The sequence below is a fragment of the Talpa europaea genome (assembly GCF_964194135.1).
Source record: "Talpa europaea genome assembly, chromosome: 9".
Classification (NCBI taxonomy): Eukaryota; Metazoa; Chordata; class Mammalia; order Eulipotyphla; family Talpidae; genus Talpa; species Talpa europaea.
The window spans coordinates 93,963,462-93,985,352 of NC_140076.1; the positions used below are offsets into that span (position 1 = coordinate 93,963,462).

General features: G+C 32.7%; 1 protein-coding gene across 1 annotated transcript in view; it reads right to left on the bottom strand.

Annotated features, from left to right (window-relative positions):
• The window catches only part of HFM1 (helicase for meiosis 1), a gene marked incomplete at both ends in the record, with an annotated part of 61,672 nt that extends 40,864 nt beyond the window's left edge, over window positions 1–20,808 (bottom strand). The window contains 15 exons of the mRNA XM_084242955.1: window positions 364–509; window positions 908–1,009; window positions 1,119–1,162; window positions 2,348–2,436; window positions 2,521–2,721; window positions 3,804–3,962; window positions 4,178–4,255; window positions 4,811–4,962; window positions 5,639–5,771; window positions 6,224–6,294; window positions 9,903–9,950; window positions 10,216–10,472; window positions 14,164–14,473; window positions 15,650–15,762; window positions 20,738–20,808. Of these exons, the coding sequence (XP_084099081.1) occupies window positions 364–509; window positions 908–1,009; window positions 1,119–1,162; window positions 2,348–2,436; window positions 2,521–2,721; window positions 3,804–3,962; window positions 4,178–4,255; window positions 4,811–4,962; window positions 5,639–5,771; window positions 6,224–6,294; window positions 9,903–9,950; window positions 10,216–10,472; window positions 14,164–14,473; window positions 15,650–15,762; window positions 20,738–20,808 (1,974 nt within the window). The remainder of the gene's footprint in view (window positions 1–363; window positions 510–907; window positions 1,010–1,118; window positions 1,163–2,347; window positions 2,437–2,520; window positions 2,722–3,803; window positions 3,963–4,177; window positions 4,256–4,810; window positions 4,963–5,638; window positions 5,772–6,223; window positions 6,295–9,902; window positions 9,951–10,215; window positions 10,473–14,163; window positions 14,474–15,649; window positions 15,763–20,737) is intronic.
• Window positions 20,809–21,891: the final 1,083 nt, after the last annotated feature.

The window sequence follows — 21,891 nt, forward strand, 5'->3', positions numbered from 1 at the left end:
ACACAAAGGGTTTCCTGGTTTTTACCATGTCTTTAAAATTATAGAAAGCTGGGCCTCTCTGGTGGTGCAAGGGGTTAAATCTCAGCACTATGAAGCTATCGGCAGCCACTGCAGAGTTCGATTCCTGTTCAGGGAGCTGATCCACATGGCACAGCAGACCTCTCTTGTCTTGCCTGCTGTTCCCCTCAGCAGTGTATTTCAGAAGATCCACCTTTTCTGCTCCCCAATCTGTCTCTGGTGAATCCTTTCAGCTTCTGTACCTCTGACCTATACCCCAGCTCTTGTATGCATAAATAAATAAAATAAATCTTAAAAAAATAAAATTATAGAAAGTAAAATTACAAAAAGTAAAATATCACTTACTTGAGGTCGACCAGCTCTACCAATCATCTGCAGAATATCTGTTTCACTGTACTCTTCAAACATTCCTCCAGCATAATGCATTGTAGATTTTATAACTACTAGATGAGCAGGCAAATTTACTCCCATAGCCAAAGTACTGGTAGTAACTGCACCAGATTAAGAAATATTACTTTCAAGTCATACAACTTTACTTTCAAGTCACCATCAACATTTTCTTATAAAAGCTATATTTTAATAAATGAAATAATAACTCCCATATAGGCATTTTTTTTAAAGGAAGAAAAAAGAATGTCAGAATATAAAACAAAACATCCTAAAATCAAAATTCTATTAAATTCTTACTTTTCTAATTACACTACATTCAGTAACATGATAAAGAACTAAAACTGCCAGAATTACTGTACCACATATATGTACTGGTAATTACATAATTTTTTAGATTTTTGCAAGAAAAGCAAAAATAAGTCAGGAAATGAGCTTTTTCTTTTTCTAAAAAGATTGTTTTCCAAAATATCTTTAATACACAAGAATATGTTTTACTTACAAAGAACTGGTAGATCTCCAACAGTAAAAGCTTCTTCAACTAGTTTTCTATCTGATAACTCCATACCAGCATGATGAAAAGCAACACCATGTATTAAGATATCTATAACAGAAATACATCCTCTGTTATGTATTATTAAAATTTCATCAATAACTATGTCTATACCAAAATTTCATTCAATATGTGATTCAAAAATTAACTGTAAACCTACCTCTCAGTTTTGTATCTCTTATGGAATTTGCACACTTTTGTAATCTGTTCAAAAGTACCACAAAATTATTGAGTTACTTCCCTTAATATCAAAATCTCTTAATAGCTCATTACCTTGGGGCTATTAAAATAAATTATTTTTCATAATATCACTATTTGAAAACCATCTTTAGGCCATATAGAATATCTATAATTTTCATTATGAGTATGGACAATTAAATATCATTTTATATAGATTATTATAGGCCATATTAAGGACACAGGATGTTATCATATTGACAATAAGAAACTATTAAAGAATTTTAGGCTAAAACCTGACATATTTAGATCCCCAATTTTAAATAATCACTCTGCTATGTAGGTAATAAAGTGGGATAAGAGTGTGTGTAGGGATCAGATAAAAAGCAAGAGATTAATGGTGACTGGAATTAGAGTCCTAGCAGTGGTGATGAGGACAAAATGATATATTTGAGATACACTTAGAAGTGAAAATAAACAGGATTTGTAATTGATTGCCTATAGGGAGGACTGTTGACGGAAATGTTAATAATAGGTTTCTGCCAAGAGCAACTAAGAGATGTTGGAGATGTCAATTAGGCAGATGTACTACAGATCTGGTGCACAGAAGTGTGGTTTGGAGCAATAAATTTGGGTATTCACAAACATATATAAATATGTGTACATATATTCTTTGAACCCATATGATATATGTAAACACCCAGGGGCACAGAAATAAACCTTGGATAAAGCCCCTAGGATCTTAACATTTAAGAGTTGGGTAGAAGAGTGAAAAGGGGACTGAGAAAGAGCAAGCAGTGAAGTTGGAAGAAACTTGGTAGAGAATGATCATGGAAGCACAGCATCCAGAGCTTTAAAGAAGGTAGGAGTGGTCAAATATTTTAGAGGCGCTGAGAAATCAATTATCAAGCTCAGGCTTCCTGAAAGATTAACAACAAATTTGGGATTCAAGGTGGGTAAAGAATAAAGACAATAATAATAACATTCCTTCAAGAAATTAGGTTATGAAATAAAGAAGATAGATCACAATTGCACTAAGATTCATTATCTTACTCACTCCTCCAATTACTGTTAATGCTTATTTTACAAATGACAAAAGTGACACTTGAAGGTGAAAGAACTTGAAAGGATTAAGGAATAAATCCAATTTCTCATCACATCTAAATGATCCCTAAAAGTCTTTCGACCTTCAAGAAAAAATTTAAAAAATACCTTTGCTTTTGTTCCACAGTCATAATAAATTTAGCATCTTTCACAAGAACTAAAGAAGCCTGTTGCACACCTTTTCTTGTTGCACAAAACTGAAAATGAGTGAATAATTTGTATATTAATCACATTAAAAATGGAACATTACACTAAAAAAATAAGCAACCAACAATCCATACCACAAGTGTGGGTTTCTGATCAGAATATGTTTGTATAATACTGGCGATTTTGTAGTTCAGGGTTAAATCAAACTTAAATTCAGTGTGGTTACTACTGCAGGGAAATCCAAGGACCACTTTCCGAAGTTTCACAGGTCTATGGCTTTCATCCATTTTCAAACATACAGCAGGTCTTTCACCATCTGAAAGCCACTCTGCAATCTTTAAATAAAAGAAACATTAAAAATTTTTCTAGTAAAGCTTTATGGCTAATAATAGACGAAGTATAAAGCACTTTAATCAAGGTATAAAAATTTTTAATTAAGTAGTATTTTTTTTAACATTACATAGCCCACAAACATGATTTTATTAATACATTGATACTATTTACAGCAGCATTTCAAGAACATACCCATTTTTCACCACAGTAAGTTTCTAATTTTTTATTGTTATTTTGTTTTATTTTCCTTTCATCATCCAAAGTAAAATTAAAATTGATTTTGGCAGAAAAATTGAATTTCTTACCCTCACTGCAACATCTTTGCTACTTTTCAACAAGTTTTTTTCAGCTCAAGAAAATGATTTAATTGTGCCACATTAAAAATAAAAATAAAATTTCCCTCTGGAATAGAAATATAGCATTTATTTGTGAAAAGAATTTCTAATAGTAGTTGGGGAAAAGTCACATTATAGTAGGATGGGAAGTAAATAGGAATGAGAAAGTATAATGAAATTTTACTATTTTTAAGAAGTTTGTGGGAAAAGGACATTTATTTATTACATAAAGCATGATACTACCTAAAATTATTTCTTTATATGTTTTGTACCACATGTATCTCATGATCCTCCTCAAAAGCAGGAATGTGAGTTTTTATTTTGCATCTACCATTAGTGCTTGACACAGTGCCAGGCACACAGAGTTGGAGGAGGCAGGTGATAATCATCTAAGCAATTATTTTTATTATCCACCCTACTTTGCTATAGAACTAGAATCAGTGGGTTACAACAATCATAATATATTATATATTACTCAGGTTATTATGAAGTGGCTAAAACCCACAGAACTAATACTTTTAGATACCAGCAAACAATAGACATGAACCAAAATATTATATTAAACCAGATTAACCTAATTTTATGGCCTTCACACTGCCATATCTGTGATATCTAAACCATAACTCTCGATACATATTTTCATATTAAATTGGTTAAATGATTAAAAAACATCACTTTTCCCTAAGATTAAAATAACTATACATTTCACTAGTTACAAAAAAATATGATAAGCTAAAATTCTAACTCACATCCTCTGCATTTGGAATTGTTGCAGATACAGCTACAAATCTCATTGGAATAATAATGCTGGTATTTTCTAAAGTATGAGATAAAGACTGTACAGTTTTCATTCTGCTGACTACAACTTCTAGAGTTGGGCCACGATTTTCATCTTTTATAATATGTACCTAAGGAAAAAAAAATCAAGAAAGAATCATTAGCTATAAAAATAAAAAGCTATTTCACCAATTAAAATGTGTAATAATATTAACACTTCCTTGAGAACATGAACATGTTACCTTTGAAGGAATAAAAGAAAATAATGTTGAAAACGCTTGTTTCTTTCTATCCATTCTAATCATCTTTTTATGTTTATCTCTGAAATGAAAAATGTACTTAGTACCTCATCAATGAGAAACAGTCGAACCAACTGGACCAAGGAATTGTCTCTCCATTTCCTAGTCATGCTATCCCATTTTTCCTACAGAAAAAAGTACAAGTGGTTTAACATTATAATGAATTATAAAATATTATTAAGATGTCAATAAAATTTTAACAAGACAAATTATAGATTAGCAATAGTTTAGAAGTATTTGAAGAGTATCCTGAAAAATATTTAAAGATGAAAAAGATTTAAAAGATTTTGACAGTTTTACAGTGTTTAAAAAATGGATCCTCAATCTGTTTTAAGTTATGCCAAAAGTATTTAAAATTATAGTCTAATCAGTTCTTTTAAAGTTCTTCCAGGTCCCCCTCTTTAATATATAATTCTTGGGTAAAAGAGTACAAGCAATAAGTATGTGCAAATTATCCACAATAACAATTTACCTATTTAAATCTTTTGTCTGTTTTCCTGTTGTTTGTCTTTATTTGTAAGTATTTTTTATATACCCTAAATACTAGTACTCTTATTTCTGTTTGTTCACTTACCTTGCAAATATACACTTCTACTTTGTATTTTAACTTTTTTCTTGGTGAAGAGAAACAGATATTTTCTAGTAAACCAAGGAAATAATAAAGTATAAATAACACCTACTGGAGTTGTCATAATAATATGGGCATGCTGAATCTCAAATAGATCATCCATTACTGTATCTCCAGTGAGTTCTTTGCAATTCAATCCTATTGGTCCAAATTTTCCTTTCCAGTCATCAAAACGCTGACTACACAGGGCTTTTATTGGTGCCACTATAACAATATGAGGTATTTATTGTCAATGTCAGTACAATTTAAAATTTTTTCCACAAATACCAGTTAATAAAGTTAGGATAATTATACATCTCCAAATGCTATCTAATGCTAATAAAAATTAAAATTAACAGCATAAACATTTTACTTAGAGATGTGGAGATGATAATCACCAAATAGACTTAAAGTTAGGGAGGAAAAGTGATTACTCAGGAATTGCAACTAATAATGAAGAGAAGCAAGGCAAGAAAATTAATGTTTTTCATTGTAAGTTTTTTGTAATCACTTACAAAGTGATTTTTTAAAAGACACATGCATAAATAATTTCATTAAAATTTTTTTTAAAAAATACACACCTAAGAAAGGAGAGGTTCCTATAATGTTTGATTTTTAATAATAATAATGTTTAATAAATGTTTGATTTTATTTGTTCATCTTGCCTGTCCTTTAAAAAATAAAAATGTAAAGACAAAATTCTCATTCAATTATTACTTTATAACTCTGGTAAAGTGTGTTCTGAATTTAATGTAACAGATGAGATCAAAAGTGATTTATCTTTATTTTAAAAAAATGTGGAAAATCAGGTAATAATTCCAATGGCTTAAACTTTATTTTTTTACATTCACCTCAATGATTTTTACTTATTATAATTATCACACAATATATAAATACTTACTGTAAACAATTTTAATATTTGACCATGGCAATGGTACTTCCATTAACAATCTTGTTATAGCTAATTCAAACAGTACCGTTTTCCCAGAACCAGTTGGAGCACAAATCACAAAATTCTTATCTGTGTAAAGAAGCTAAAAAATAACATTTAATTAACTATGGAATATATAGTTTCTCACACACATTCTCAATTTGTTAGAAAGAATGTCTTAGGGAGAATCTGTGGAATACCACAAGTTCAGACACTTTTACCTCTAAAATTATAACCTTATTCTAGATTCTCTACACTCAAAAAATAACACTATTAATAATTTGCCAATTCTGTTTGTCAGTGATATGCTAGACCTAGAAGAAAATAATTTAATTTCTTCCAGAAAAATGTTTATAAATCTAACAAATACAAATCAACCACCCATGAAAAAAATCACATTCATTAATTTAACAAACATTTTTTTAGTCCCTACAGCTATGTACCAGTATGATACTGGGGACATAAAGATGAATCTGATCCTGTCCCTGTCCTTAGAGAGCAGACAATCTATAATAGTAAGAAGAAGCAGATAAATAATTATAATAAAATACTTACATCATCAAAGGCTTTGGACTGTATATAGTTGAAATATGGGAATTCTTTGAAAATACTTCTAAATTTTGTTGCTTAGAATAACATTAAGGAGTCAAATATTTCATAATTTAAAAATAGGTTTAAAATTAACTTAAAATTTAAGTTAAATTAATATTTACTTTGACAACACTTAATGATCAGACTTTTATACTTTGTATTTTAACATCAAACATCATAAGATACTCTTCCTGGTAAAGTTTCCCTTCAGAATTGAAGACAAGATAAAGAATTTTCTACACAAACAAAAACTGAAGGAGTTACTTATAACTAGACAGGCCTTATAAGAAATGCTAACTGGAGCTCTTCAAGCTGAAATGAAAGGATGCTAATTAGTAACAGGCAAACAGACAAATACATAAATTCAGGATACCCTAATACTATAGTGGTGTTGGTTAATTAGTTATATCTCTAGTTAGTATAAAAGTTAAAAGGCCAAAGTCTTAAAAATAGGTATATAACAATTAGTTGATGGATAGACATATAAAAATTGTGACATCAAAAAATAAAACATGGAGCAGGGAGTGTAAAATTGTAGAGCTTGCTTTTTCATCCAAAGTTATCAGTAAAAGACAGTTATGTTTGCAAACAAGCTCCACATAAGTACAAAGCAAAACCCTACAATAGATAAACAAAAGAGGAATCAAACCATATCACTACAGAAAATCATCACATCACAAAAGAAAAAGAACAATAGAAGAAGAAAGGAGCAAAGGAAATATAAAGTCAGAAAACAATAAAATGTCAATAGTTTATATCAATCAATAATTTTCATATGCAAATGAGCTAAATTCTCCAATCAAGAGCTATAAAGTGACTGAATGGAGTAAAAAAACACATCTCAACTATTTGCTCTTTACAAGAGAAAAATTTCATCTAAGGACACAAATAGGCTCACGGTGAAGGGATGGAGAAAGGTATTCCAGGCAAATGGAAATCAAAAGAAAGCAGTGATGCTCATATTTATAATCAGAATGCTTAGACTCTTCTTTCCCCTTATTTAATCTCCTTTTACTTATTTCTAATCTGGATCCCCAAGCACAGTATTCCCAATTTCATCTCCTTTATTCTGTTCCACTTTCTTATTTTGCACAGTACTCATCGCCTTCTAAAATACTATAGGGCTCCTTGATACACTGTTATAATTGTTCGATTATTCACTTCCCATGTCCCATTCCAAAAATGTTAACTTCTCCAGAGCAAAGGTTGTTTTCTTGACTGACATACCAAAACCCAAAACAGTGCCCAGAACACAGTAAGTATTCAACTAATACAGCCCTGCATTTATTAAACAGGCAGATAATTTATAAATCTTCATTTTCTTTTTACTTGTGAAGACTGTCATAATATTTGTGCAAAACAAAAATGTAATTTTGAGTCTAGCACTCCATCAATTTCTGAAGGATTCTCATTTTTCCTTCAAAATATGTCTTTTCCAATAAAATATTTATTTGTAACAAGTCCACAAATGGTCCATCATGCTGGTTTTTCTCTCATTAGGTAGTTCTGTATCAATTTACATTTATAAGAAGGAATCTCTGATTTAGTAATTGAGGAAACTCAACTACTAACATTTATCACTAAAAACACTTGATACTAAGTTTTTCCTTTCATTCAACAAGATCTCAGCAGTGTCAGTGCAATATATGTCCTAACGGGGAGGGAAGTGTCTGCAGAGCTGAAAATGACAAGAACACTATGGTAGGATAAATTTGACCAAACCTCTATTATCCTGAGGATTCAAATACTAGAACATTGGAAAAGAATCAGAAAATAAGTGTGTCCAAGTAATCTCCAAACTCTCAAATAATCACTTGAATAGCATTCAGTCCTCTACTTTAATTATATACTTGTAAATAATGAAAGGCAGCAGTTAAAATTGAGTTTGACAGCAACTGAACTTTTTGGACAATGTATCAATGCACTCAACAAAGAAACCTAAACAATTACCTCAGCTGTGATAACAGCATGAAAATCTTTACAACTCTTAAAAGATTGTGCTATATTATAGCAAGTTTCAGTAGGAGATAAGAATAATTTCCCATCATATTGATAATGAAACCAACTTAAATACTCCCCTATTTCCTATATTCCCAGCTTATTTTGAGAAGGAAGTGCAGCAGGATTGAGACACAATGCTCAACAGAAGCACAAAAGGCTGGCTATGTCTGAAGTAGTTACATTATTGTGATTAACTCTCTTACTATCTTCTCCATCACTCTGCATGGGAGGCAATTTTTCATGAGTAGTCAGACAAGTATTTTCTAACCACGCTTCAGAATTATCAGAATAGCCTGCAAAGTATCTAGGCTGAGAATCTTTGTCCCCTAAATTTCTCTAGCTCAACTGCCCAATATCTGGAATTCGAGAGTCTTTCCCAGCTTTTCAGTCACCAATTTCATATTCCTAAAGCACAGTTTTCATGATGTAACTTGACTTGCTCAAAAATATTAGGTAATTTTTCCTCATTGCTTATGATACATATTAGAAGTAAAAACAAAAATTCTAGAATTTGGTATTAATGGCATTAAATAATCAAATTCCAGAACAGCTACCTAATATTATTTCCTGCTACTCCTTTAATCATGTCTTTTCTATTAACCAAACTGGAAAACTTATTTTGCACATTTTTTACCCTCACTCCTGCTCATGGTTACTCTTGCCAGAACAACTTCTTACTTCATCTGCCTTTCAATGCATTTGGAAGTAAGATTAATAAGGCATGGTCCTTGCCTTCAAGGAGTTTATAGGTCATAGGAAAATAGTCACAAAAACAGCTGATGGATTATAATAAAATTGAGTAAGTACACTGCTATAAATACAAAGCGCACCAAAGTAGAAGAAAAGATGTTATCTCTAGAACACATATACGTCCTCAAAATACTTACACAAGAAATGCAAAGACATATAAAGTGGATAATATTTATAAACTGCAAATTAGAGTTTTTCAAAAAACATTAGATTTGTAAAAATCTCCCCAATCCAGACAATGTCTAATTCTCAGGCAGCGGCTTGAGCGCTGCACTGTGAAGCTGTCCACAGCCTCTGCAGCACGGATTCCCGGCTGGCCAGGGAGAAACCCACATGGAGCAGCAGACCTCTCCTGCCTCGCCTGCTGCTCCCCTCAGCAGTGTATTTCAGTCAATCTGCCTGTTCTGCTCCCCGCTCTGTCTCTGGTGAATTCTCTCACCCTTCCACACCTCTGACCTGTAACCCAGTTCTTGTATAAATAAATAAAATCTTTAAAAAAAAAAAAGAGAATGTCTAATTCTCATTCATCCACCCCACCCATATTTATCCCAATACAGCTGTCCTTACCCAAAATGTAAAAAAATTATCTATATGAATTTATGAGTAAATATACTCAGAGTTCAGTGAACAATGCAAATGTCACTTGTGTAATTATCTTGACAGAAAGTAATAACAAGTAGTTCATAAACTGGCATCAGTTTGCAGATCACACTTTGAGTATTGAGTAGTCCTAACCACCACAAACTACATGTTTACATGACTCAAAAGATTCAATTTTCCCTCTGTCAATCAAAATAAACAGGAATGCAATGATTTTTTAAAAAATGCTATAAAAATTAAAAGAATTATGATTTCAAATATAAAACAGTTAAGAAAATAATTTAAAGGATACGGATTTCTGTGATAGCCTTCAAGGAACCTGAACAATTTTCTGTTACCCCTGAAAAAAAATTGTACATACTTAAATGGGTATTTTTGAACCTTTTCCATAACAAAATGCTTCAATTAAACTTGTATAACCTTTTATTAAGAGCACAGTTAAGAAATATGAGAGCATAATTTTAAAAGATGCAACATGCAACATAATATAGAAATGTATTAGCTGCACAGAGATAACCTCAAATTTACTTTAGTTTTTTAATTTTCCCTATGCTAAGGAGTACATTTGTACTTGTATAAAACCAACTGAAAAAGCAAGAAATTACCTTGAGGTGGGGATACAGCTGGAAAAGATGGTGCTTTGAATATGCTTCCTCCGAGTTCAGAAGTAGAAAAAGCATCACTTGCTGTAAACATGTTAATGCTTGGATACTGAGGTTTCTGCTTGCTATTGCTATATTTCCATGAGCTCCCTTTGTTCATTTCTGTTTGGACAGTTTTCACTGAGCCAATATGAGAGTCCAAGTTTGCACTGTCATTAGAAAAAGCACTCCCATATGTACTGTCAGATGTTTTAAATAATCTGAAAAACAAAAGAAACCATGGTTTGCACTTGTAACAACTGCTTACAACGTGAAAAACTAGCAAATAACTCACTTCTTTAAAAATACCCATAGATTATGGTTTATTCAAACACAAAAGTTGATCATTCTCCTAAAACATGACTCAAATTTACCACTGAATTTTATCTTTACACTTTCCTAAAATTCAGATATATTTATCTCTGGTAGCCAGCCTATAAGATGGCCCCAGAGCTCTCCTTCTAGTATTCACATCCTTTTGTAGTCTCCTACAAATCAGGACTAGTATATGTGACTAGTGAATGCTGCAGAAGTATGAATGTGACTTTCATGGCTCCATCATAAGACACTGTGGTTCCTACATGGTCTCTTGGATCACTCACTCTAAAGGGAGTTAGGCTTCATATCATGAGAAAACTCAAGGAATTCTAGAAAGAGGCCCATGTAATGAGGTGTCCTGTCAACAAATATTTCCCACAACACTGTCCAAAAATCATATTACTATAAGAAATAATTCTTTGCAAAGTTCTGGAAAACCCAGAAAGACCATCTTTATGATTGCAATGTAACTATATATGACTGTTAAAAAGACAATCAAAATAATTTTTTCATAAGAGCCCTCAGGGGTGAAGTGAAGTGAACATTAAGGTTTCTAATGTAACACTCACAAAAGGCAAGTAATGAGGATGGTAAAAACTTGTGCACAAATATTCATAACATTATTTATAAAAATAGAATCAACTCAGATGTTCATCAACTGGACATGGACAAACAAAATGTAGTATATCCACTCAATGAAATACTATTTGGCTATAAAAAAAGAATAAAGTACTAATATATGACATAACACAGATAAACCTTGAAAACATTGTGCTAAGTGAAAGAAACCAGACACCAAAGGCTAAATATTGTATGAGTCTACTTATATGAAATGTCCAGAAAGGAAAATCCATAGAAACAGAAGGTAAATTAGAGGTTGCCAGGGACTATGAGAGAGGGAGGAAAAGGCAGTGACTGTTAATGTATATAGAGTTTCTTTGGGAGTAATGAAAATGTTTTAAAATTATATAGTAGTGATGGCTGCACAATTCTGTAAATATTCTAAAAACCAGTGAATTGTACACTTCAAAAAAGTGAATTTTATAGTATATGAATTTTATAGTGTATGAATTATACTACTACAAACTGCTATAAAAAATTCAGACATGAGAGGCAGCTCTCCTGACTGCCTGTGACTATACAGGTACCTCTCTCTTTTTCTCCTCGTCCTAATAAACATGTCCTTTTAAAATGTTAAAAAAAAAAATTCAGGGCCTCCCCGGTGGCGCAGCGGTTGAGCACTGGGTTGTGAAGCTGCCCTCAGCCTCTGCAGCACCGGTTTGATCCCCGGCTGCTCCCCGGCCACCAGAGGAGGGTCCCAACGGCGCAGACCTCTCCTGCTGCCCGCTGCTCCCCTCAGCAGTGTACTTCGGTCCTTCTGCCTGCTCTGCTCCCTGCTCTGGCTCTGGTGAATTCTCTCTCACCCTCCCGTGCTTCTGACTGTACCCAGTGCTTGTATAAATAAATAAATATTTAAAAAAATTCAGATATCAACCTTAACTGGCCCTTTTACAGTGTCCAACAATACTACCATTAGTCTAATTAGATAGCTTTCTCATTCCCTATAATTTCTTTCCACTCTTTACATACTTGCTCAATATTCCTACATTCCTCCTCGAACTCCATTGATGACCTCGTCTCAATTCATAAAGAAAATAAATAAAAACTAGCACTAGTTCTCTTCTGAATCCTATACCCACATATCCAATTATCTACTTGAACAAGTCATAAGTACATAAAATTAACATGTTCCTATCTGTGTTCATCACCTTCCCCAAAGCCTGTTCTTCTTTTATAGCTTTCTGTACCCTGAAAGGCATTCTACTATTCATCATTTTGCCTCAAGCCAGAAAACTCAGTTAGAGCTCATATCCAATAATCACCTAAGTATTATGGGATCTAGCTCATAAATAATTATGACCTGTTTCCATTTTTGTTACCAAGGTTGTAGATAAGGTTACCAATCTGTCATCTAGACTAATAAACTTTTTTTTTTTTAGACTAATAAACTTTTGAAGTGGGTTTTCACAGTGTATTGTAACTCCCTGCTAATTCATCATATTGGGGGTCAAAATGGAGTTTTAAAAAGAAAATTTAATTTTACTTCTCTGATTAAAACCCAAGACCTTAAGACAATGGTTCTCAAACATTAATGTGCATAAAAATCATTTAGGAAATTTGTTAAAAATGAATTCTTGGATCTCAACCCCACTTTTATGTAAACTGCAATTCAATAGGTCCACAGTAGGATCCAGAAATCCAAATTTTTAATAACCTCTCCAGGTGAGTGTGATGCAGTAGGTCCATAATTTAAGTATAAAATATTTACCAAGTCTACAAAATTCTAAATGACTAGACCCTTCACCGTCTCAGCATTCTCTCTTACTAAACTAAAGAAACTTTTCTAAGAATAGGTCAAGCTATGCATTTTTAGGTGTCTCATACATACTATTTCTCCTGTCTGGAACACTCTCATTCTTACTTGCATTGAGTTTAACCACTTTTCAGAATCTCAGAAAGTTTTCAGAAAACTTCAGAGAAGTTTTCCCTGACTCTCCATAACATATTAGGTCCCCATGTTACATGTCTTAATAGTAGTTCTCAAGGATGGTTGAGACTCTCTCAGGGAGTTCCTAAAATCAAAACTATTTTCATAATACAATTAGAGAATTGTTTACCTTAGCTCTTATTCTCTCACCAGACCACATAGAGTTTTCTAGATGCTCCAAGTCATGTAATATCATAATGAACTGAATGCAAAAGCAAATATGAGAATCCCACCATTTTCTCTTCAGCTACACATTAAAGACATTTATGAAAATGTAAAACAATACCACTCTTCTCACTAAATTTTTTTTTTAGCAAAGTTATGTGTTTTTTTTTTTTAAAGATTGATTTATTTATGCATACAAGAGCTGGGGTACAGGCCACAGGTGGGGAGAGAACAAGCAAATCCACTGAACTATGCTGCTGAGGGGAGCAGCAGGCGAGACAGGAGAGGTCTACTGTGCCATTTGGGTTACCCCCCTGGCCAGGGATCAAACTCATGCTGTAGTGGCTGCAGATAGTTTCATAGTACTGAGACCTAACACACTGGCCACCAGGGAGGCCCCAGAAAAGTTGTTTCAACAAAAATACATTGTTTACGTTAACAACTGAAAGTAATATTTAAATAAATTAGTAAATATTAATTTTTCGGTTTTAATTTCTAATATGGTTAATTATTAATAGATATAATCCCCATAAATAAAAAATCTTTTTGGGACTCCTCAAAACATTTTAAGTGTAAAAGTGTTTAGGAACAAAATATTTAAGAATTTCTGCTCTAACCATATACTTACCAAAATAATTGTTATATAAAATTATATTTAATCAATTATTTCTAGAGATTTACTTTCTTTTTTTCTCTCTTTACATTGTAGACGCTTAATAACAACTTGTGGTTAGAATCTCAGAATTAACAGTGTCTGGTACGTAGTAGACCTCTATTTGTTGTTGAAGCCTTTCTTATTACAATTCTACCATACTTCATGTTTTTGACATACACATATTCAACTTTATTCACAGTGTTATTTATTTCATTTAATTAATTACCTTTTTCGAAAGGTTGATGTGCTTGCTCCTTCATCCTCTATAAAATTAACTAATTTTACATCATCAGAAATATTTTTCTCAGGTGCTATCCCAGTGCCAATGTTATTTCTGTTCTGGGAAGAACCATATGTCAGCTTCAGAGGAACATGTGGTAAATCATTATTAGCTTCTCCTCCTAAATTTAGATCATCTTCCTTATATTTTCTAGAAGGAGAGGCAAACTGGAACTTTTGTATTGGTGAAACAGAATTTGTGTCTTCATGAGTTATCTTCAAATTTGATGTTAACATTTTTGGTCTCCTTTTCTGAGCTACAAAAATGGAATATTAGTACATATTCACCATAAAAACAAGTTTTCAAAATGATTGTGGAAAATTTTTAAATTTTAAAATTTTCAAAAGAGTTTACTAGTTAAGTATTGAAGTCAAAAGAAAAGTATTAGTACAATAAGAAGAAAATCTGTACTGCCATATATGGTTGTTATTCTTAGGCTATATTATATCAGTGAAGGGCATACAAAAATTAAGAATTACTGAAATTAAGCCTATAAATAAAAAAACCCCACATTATAAAAGATTTAATTCATGACCCACAGAAATAACCATAATTGCAATAATTATTTTATCTACAAGAAATATAATTATATAATTATGAAAATTTAATTTATATACAGAAATATGATTAATCATATAAAATGTTATTGATATGATTCAGTACTAAAATATATGGTACAGTGCTTTTAATTTTGTAGTCTTGCTTCTAATATCAAAGTAAAGGAATGTTTACATGAGGGTGGCAGAATTTTAAAGGTTTCCTTACAAAGACTTTACCAGCAATTGTGAGAGGTTTGGAATAAGTTTGGAAGCCTTATTTGGGCTTAGTTTGTTTTACTATTTAGACATAATATGATACATGTATCTATCTCATATGTGCTATATGTTATTTGATACACATGAAAGTATAATAATATATATTATGTGTAAAATGTTATGAAACTTAATAAAATGTACATATATGAATCTGCCATCTATATAAAACTCAAAATTTTACCAACAATATCACATTAGATCATATATATTAATTGAATATACTTTTTTTAGCTTTATAAAAATAGTATCAATTTATAATCTGAATCCTGTTTTTTTTGCTAAATCTATTTCAGGATCTGGTTTCCAAAGCCAAGGGATTCTACCAAGACAAAGGAAAAAACTAAATAAAAGTGATAGTTTTAAAGATAAGAGGGGAAAAAATTTACAGAATAGAACAGGTGGCTTTGTGTTGTGTGCATATAAGTATGCATATGTATGCACATGTATGTATGTGTTTGCATGGAAAGAAAAATGTTTGTAAATTTAGTGAGCATATTTCGAATAGTCCTGGCTTTCATATAATCCATTAAAATAATTAATATTTGATTGTGTTTAGTTTTTTTACATGAATATGAACTACAAGGGTTTAGCTTCACAACAAATATGTGATAATTTACCTAAAAGTTTACAACTTTCTATTTCTTCTTCTAATGCCTGAGTGTCTGGAATTTCTGAAATCAATGGAGCAGGCTGGAGAAACAAATCCAGTGATTTTTCATTTTCTGGATAGCTATATAAATATGCAAAAATGTGGATATGTTAATAAAGATACAACATCAAAAACTATGTATTTATAAATTAAACATTATTCAAATAGACTCTTAATGTATAAATTAACATTCTGTCACCACTTTTATTTATCCCTATACAACAGTGTTCTCAATCTTTTTTTTCCTTGTATGTCATAGGATTAATGATGCTGTCATGTGATATGTGCTACCCAAATAAAGGCTATAACTTCATCTCCTCTCTCTAATTCAAATGCTCGTGACATGAATCTTAAATTTTCTCTTGTATAAAATAAAAAAGGAATAAATTATTCTCAAAATTTAGCATCTTAGCTATCACAAAAAACTAGTTATGACATATCTTGCAACTAGTGATGGGCTCTCAGTGTGTAAATGACACCAATTCTGGTACTCTAGAGCACACTCAGAGCATCATTATATATTAATATCCTAACTCAGATATTATTCCATAACCATCTACAAAGTGCAGAAAATCAACAAACCAGTTTAAACTGACAATCATTTTGTAAACCTAAACTAATTATGAAATTTTTGCCATCCTCTTAGCATTATTAACTACCTCTCATTTTTTAGCTCTGATCCTGCTTTAATGTTTCCTTTCCTATCAATGCTGACTTGCTCTTCATTAGAACAAAATGATAGGTGCTACAGGACAAGAAATAAAGTTGACAAGAGCACCACTGATGCCAAGTCCCAAGGATTTTATGAATTAGTTCTGAAGCTCATGGAAGTGAGAACTGGTCTTTTACTTCTGCCTCTCATAACATCTAATATATAGCCACTATGGCTACATTTTCCAAATAAAAATCTACAACAGAGTACCTATCTAATGATATCTGACAGACTGACAATGGGTCAAAGTACTTAAAATTTAGTATTTGTCTGAAGATTCCCAGTTATCAACCCCTGGGTCAATGATTCCTTAAGATGACTCACAGGACTTAGCCAGGGCAATAAGACAAGAGAAAGACATCCAAGGAATCCAAATAGGAAAAGAAGAAGTCAAACTATCACTATTTGCAGACGATATGATATTATACATAGAGAACCCCAAAAACTCCACAGAAAAGCTAATTCAACTCATCAATCAGTTCAGTAAAGTGGCAGGATACAAAATCAACACGCAAAAGTCAGTAGCCTTCCTATACACAAACAATAAATTTGAAGAAGAAGAAATCAAAAAGACCATCCCTTTTGTTATTGAAACAAAAAAAATCAAATATTTGGGAATAAATCTAACAAAAGAGGTAAAGGACCTATACAAAGAAAACTATAAAACACTGTTAAAAGAAATAGAAGAAGACACAAAGAAATGGAGAGACATCCCCTGCTCATGGATTGGAAGAATAAACATTATTAAAATGGCCATCCTTCCAAAAGCAATATACAGATTCAATGCTATTCCAATCAAAATTTCAATGTCATTCTTCAAAGAAATAGAACAATTATTGATGAAATTCATATGGAATCACAAAAAACCCCGAATAGCCAAAGCTCTCCTGAAAAAAAAAGAAGGGAATGGAGGCATCAGACTCCCAGACTTCAAACTATACTACAAAGCCATAATCATCAAAACTGCATGGTATTGGAACAAGAACAGACATACAGACCAATGGAATCGAATAGAAAATCCAGAAATAAACCCACAGATTTATGGTCAACTAATCTTTGACAAAGGAGCAAAGACTATGCATTGGAGCAAAGAAAGTTTGTTCAATAAATGGTGCTGGGAAAACTGGGTCGCTACATGCAAAAGAATGAAGCTTGACCACCACCTCACACCATACACAAAAATCAACTCAAAATGGATTAAAGAACTAGACATAAGACCTGAAACCATAAAATATATAGAAGGAAATATAGGCAAAACACTACGTGATTTGCACATCAAAGACATCTTTACAGACACATCACCCAAAGCAGTGATAGTGAAGGCAAAGATAAACAGCTGGGACTATATCAAATTAAAGAGCTTTTGCACAGCAAAAGAGACAATAACAAAAACAAAGAGAAACCCCACCAACTGGGAGAACATTTTTGCACCCAACACTAATGATAAAGGACTGATCACAAAAATCTGCAAAGAGCTGATGAGACTCAACAACAACAAAGAAAATAATCCAGTCAAAAAATGGGCAGAAGAGCTAAAAAGAAACTTCTCTGAAGAGGAAATGCAAATGGCCAACAGGCATATGAAAAAATGTTCAACATCACTTGTCATCAGGGAAATGCAAATCAAAACTACCATGAGATACCATCTTACACCAGTGAGAATGGCACATATTAAAAAAACTAGCAACAACAAATGTTGGCGAGGGTGTGGAGAAAAAGGAACTCTTCTGCACTGTTGGTGGGAGTGCAAACTGGTCCAACCACTGTGGAAAGCTGTGTGGAGATTTCTGGACCTACTAAACATAGAGCTTCCATATGACCCAGCAATTCCACTCCTAGGTATTTACCCAAAGGACACAGAAACATCAATTCCAAAGAACACCTGCACCCCTATGTTTATAGCAGCACTGTTTACAATAGCTAAGCTTTGGAAACAACCCAAATGCCCAAAAATAGATGACTGGATCAAGAAGATGTGGTACATATATACCATGGAATATTACTCAGCATTCAAAAAAGATAAACACATGCAATTTGCTGCAACATGGATGGCGCTGGAAGGGATCATGCTCAGCGAAATAAGCCAAAAAGAAAAAGAAAAATACCGGATGGTCTCACTCATAGCAGGAATCTAGAAAACTTAAATAAGGGACCAGGAAAATGAATAACTATAAGAAAGTGAAAATCAAAATCAACAAAAAACTATGAACCAGAGACACTTTTAGGGGGGCGGGGGCGGGAGGGGAGGGATTGGGGTCAGAATGGGGGGCTGCAATTGTATGGGGAATATAACAATAAAATTTATAAAAAAAAAAAAAAAGATGACTCACAGGACTGAGCATATAGTTCTATTCATGACTATGGGGTGAAGACCGGGAAGAACCAAGCACAAGCTCCGAAAGGTCCTCTCCCAGTGGACATACTTAATTCCCCTGGCAGTGAGTTGTGACTACACAAAACATTGCCAATGAAGAAATATTCGAGACTTGATGCCCAGGATTTTTATTGGTGGCTAAATCACATAGGCATTCCCTGACTGGCACACACCTAAAATGCAGATGCATGAAAGAAAATAAGTGTTGAGCATAAATTACAATATAGTTTATTCAGTGAGGCACTATTATCTGTTAATGGTAGCAACCTTCCTAAAATCTAGGTTCTCAGACTCTAGCCAAAGCCAACATTGCAAGCAGTCCTTTTCAGGGACAGCCATTTAGGATTATTATGTTAACTCTTTTATGCACAGGGACTATTCCAGAACATCCAAGAAATATGCTAATAAGATATAAAAAGTATACATCTAGCTCTACTCTTTAGGCAACCCAGAAATCAAATCTTCCTTGTGGCTTCTCTATTTTGCACCGCCACCCCCAGCCTCCAGCTATCATCATTGTCCATTTTATCCAAGATCCAAATCTTAGAATAATCTTTTTAACCCACTATATCTGGATATATACCAGGTCTTAATTGAATCTGCCTTATAATGTTTCATGAATTTGTTAATTTCCTTTATATTTCCACTATTACTATGCTAACCAAGACTCTTTATTGGCCTCAATGCCTTCAGAATTTCTCTAAGATATTTTACACGCTCCTATCACATTAATTTGGAGTTGTTTTCCATTATATTACTCTGCTCAAAGATACTTTGGTGGCTTCCAATTAAGGCCAAATTTCTTAGTGACTTTAGACCTCCTTATAGTTTGAACTATCCTACACTCACCTTACAGCATGGGCCAAAGTGAAATATTTGCTGTATAACAAGTAGATAATACAATCTGTCCCTTCTTTTTGTTCAAAACTATTTCCTTTACTCAGCCCTAAAACCCTCCCTACCCCCATGTACACCTAAAGAAATGCTACTGTTTTTATTCATTCATTAATCCACTAATAAAACAATGATTCAGTACTATGTGCCAGGCACTGTTTTAGGTACTAGCTTGTGTTCATTCAAAATTCAATTCAAATTGTATCTTATGAAATTCCCCCGGATTCCCTGAGATTTTCTCCCTTCCAATTTGTACTTGAACCTATAATATATATCACTTGAACCTATAATAAATATCACAGTCCCCCTTGTGTGTGTCTGTTGGTATGTCTATAATAGATAACAGAAGGAGGGGAGGAATCTCTTTGAACTAACACAGAATGAATGAAGGAATGAAGCAATAAATATAATTCACTCAATGCCTCATTAAAATAGGATAATACAAATAGAACAAATACATTAAAAAACTTAGAATTGAGAAAGATTCATATGAAAATGTTTAAAAGCCAGTATTTAATATATTACCTATTCTTTATGCTTATTTCCGTTTGCCATATCTTTTTTTTTTTTTTACCATATCTTTATTTCTACCCTTACTTCATTCCTACACTAAATTTGCCTATCACTCCTGGCTATTGGCACATTGCCCATTCTTTTCCAAAAGACAACCATTTCTCTTTGACCATACTGCCAGCTGTTACCTTTGAGATTTAAATAGAAGCCAAATAGGCAAGAATCTATTCCATTTTTAAAATTGGAAGACTTAATATGTTAAACTTCATAACTCCCTTATATCTGAATCCCATATTTACCAAATATATAACTAAAATGTCATTCTACTATCCTCTTTTTTTTTTTTTTTTTTTTTTTGTGGGACCCTCGCCGGCGGCCAGGGAACTAACCTGCTCTGCAGAGGCTGCGGGCAGCCTCGCAGCCCAGGGCTCAACCGCTGCTCCACCATGGGAGGCCCGACTTTCATTTTTTTTCATTTGTCTATTTACCAGAGAGAAAATTAAAGCTCCTTAAAAATAAAAAATACTAAAAAATACAGTTAATATTCTTTAAGGCAGACTTACTTTTCAGCTTCAGTTGGTTGTTCAGAAAACAAATTATCCAAAGAAAACAAGGAGTCATTTGATTTCAGCATTGTTAAAAACTGGAGTTGTCAAATCTGTATAGACAAAGTAGTTCATATTGTATTTGCAAAGATGTAGAAAATATTCCTGAATATATAAATTATAATCACTAACTTTCCAGAATAACCAGAGGCTACCTTTAGAGTTGCAGCTTCTGCAACTTCCTTCAAAGTACTTCAATATTCAAATACATTATTCTTTGTTGTTTACTCCCTCATGCATATATTTTCATTCACATTATAGAACATATCATAAATGTTTACATTCCTTTTTAAAAAGATAATTTTTACATTCAGAGATGTTACCTAATGTAAAGAGTGAAAACACTGAGCAATGACAACCTAGATTATAATGAAAAATCTAGGGCAGAATAAATCTGATAGGGAGAGCGGAACCATTTCTACAGACACAATTCACACTGCAGTTCATCCCCTGTACATCAACACTACATCCTATTTTTTCCCTAAGTAGAGAAACACAATAGGAAATTCTGTATGACAAAACATGAAATAAGATGCACAATAATAAAATATAAATCACATTTCTATTTATTTTGTGATTGCCAATATACTGCAAATCTTATGATAGAAACTGAAACTGGATGAGTGCCATCTCGTGGAGAAATCTGTATTACCAAGTGAGATCTGGTCTCTTGAATTTCGAGTCCTCCATAAAGTGGGAATAAGTATAAATGGGAAAGTGTGTGTGTGCTAGCTAAGACAGCTAAATTTGTGTAGTACTTTGGGGTTGTCCTTACTTATCCAAAATGTTGTGGAGTCTTTCAATGTTTTAGTTATTGCATTTTCCCCCCATTTCCATCTAATTGCATTGCCCTCTTCATTTTTCTCAAATGAAATAATAAGAACAAATCACCCGAAGAAACAACAAAAATGAAACAAATCTGCATGGTTTTATAAATGTCTAAAATAATTTGATTCATATGAACAACAGGAACCGATGATGTTGGGGCAGGAGGCAGAAATGAGTCAATCAGCAATTTCAAATCTTGAAAACAATTACCTTATAAAGTATAAATAAAAAATATTAATCATGTTTCTACATTATCCAAAAAGTAGCAATTAAAATGTCCCTGT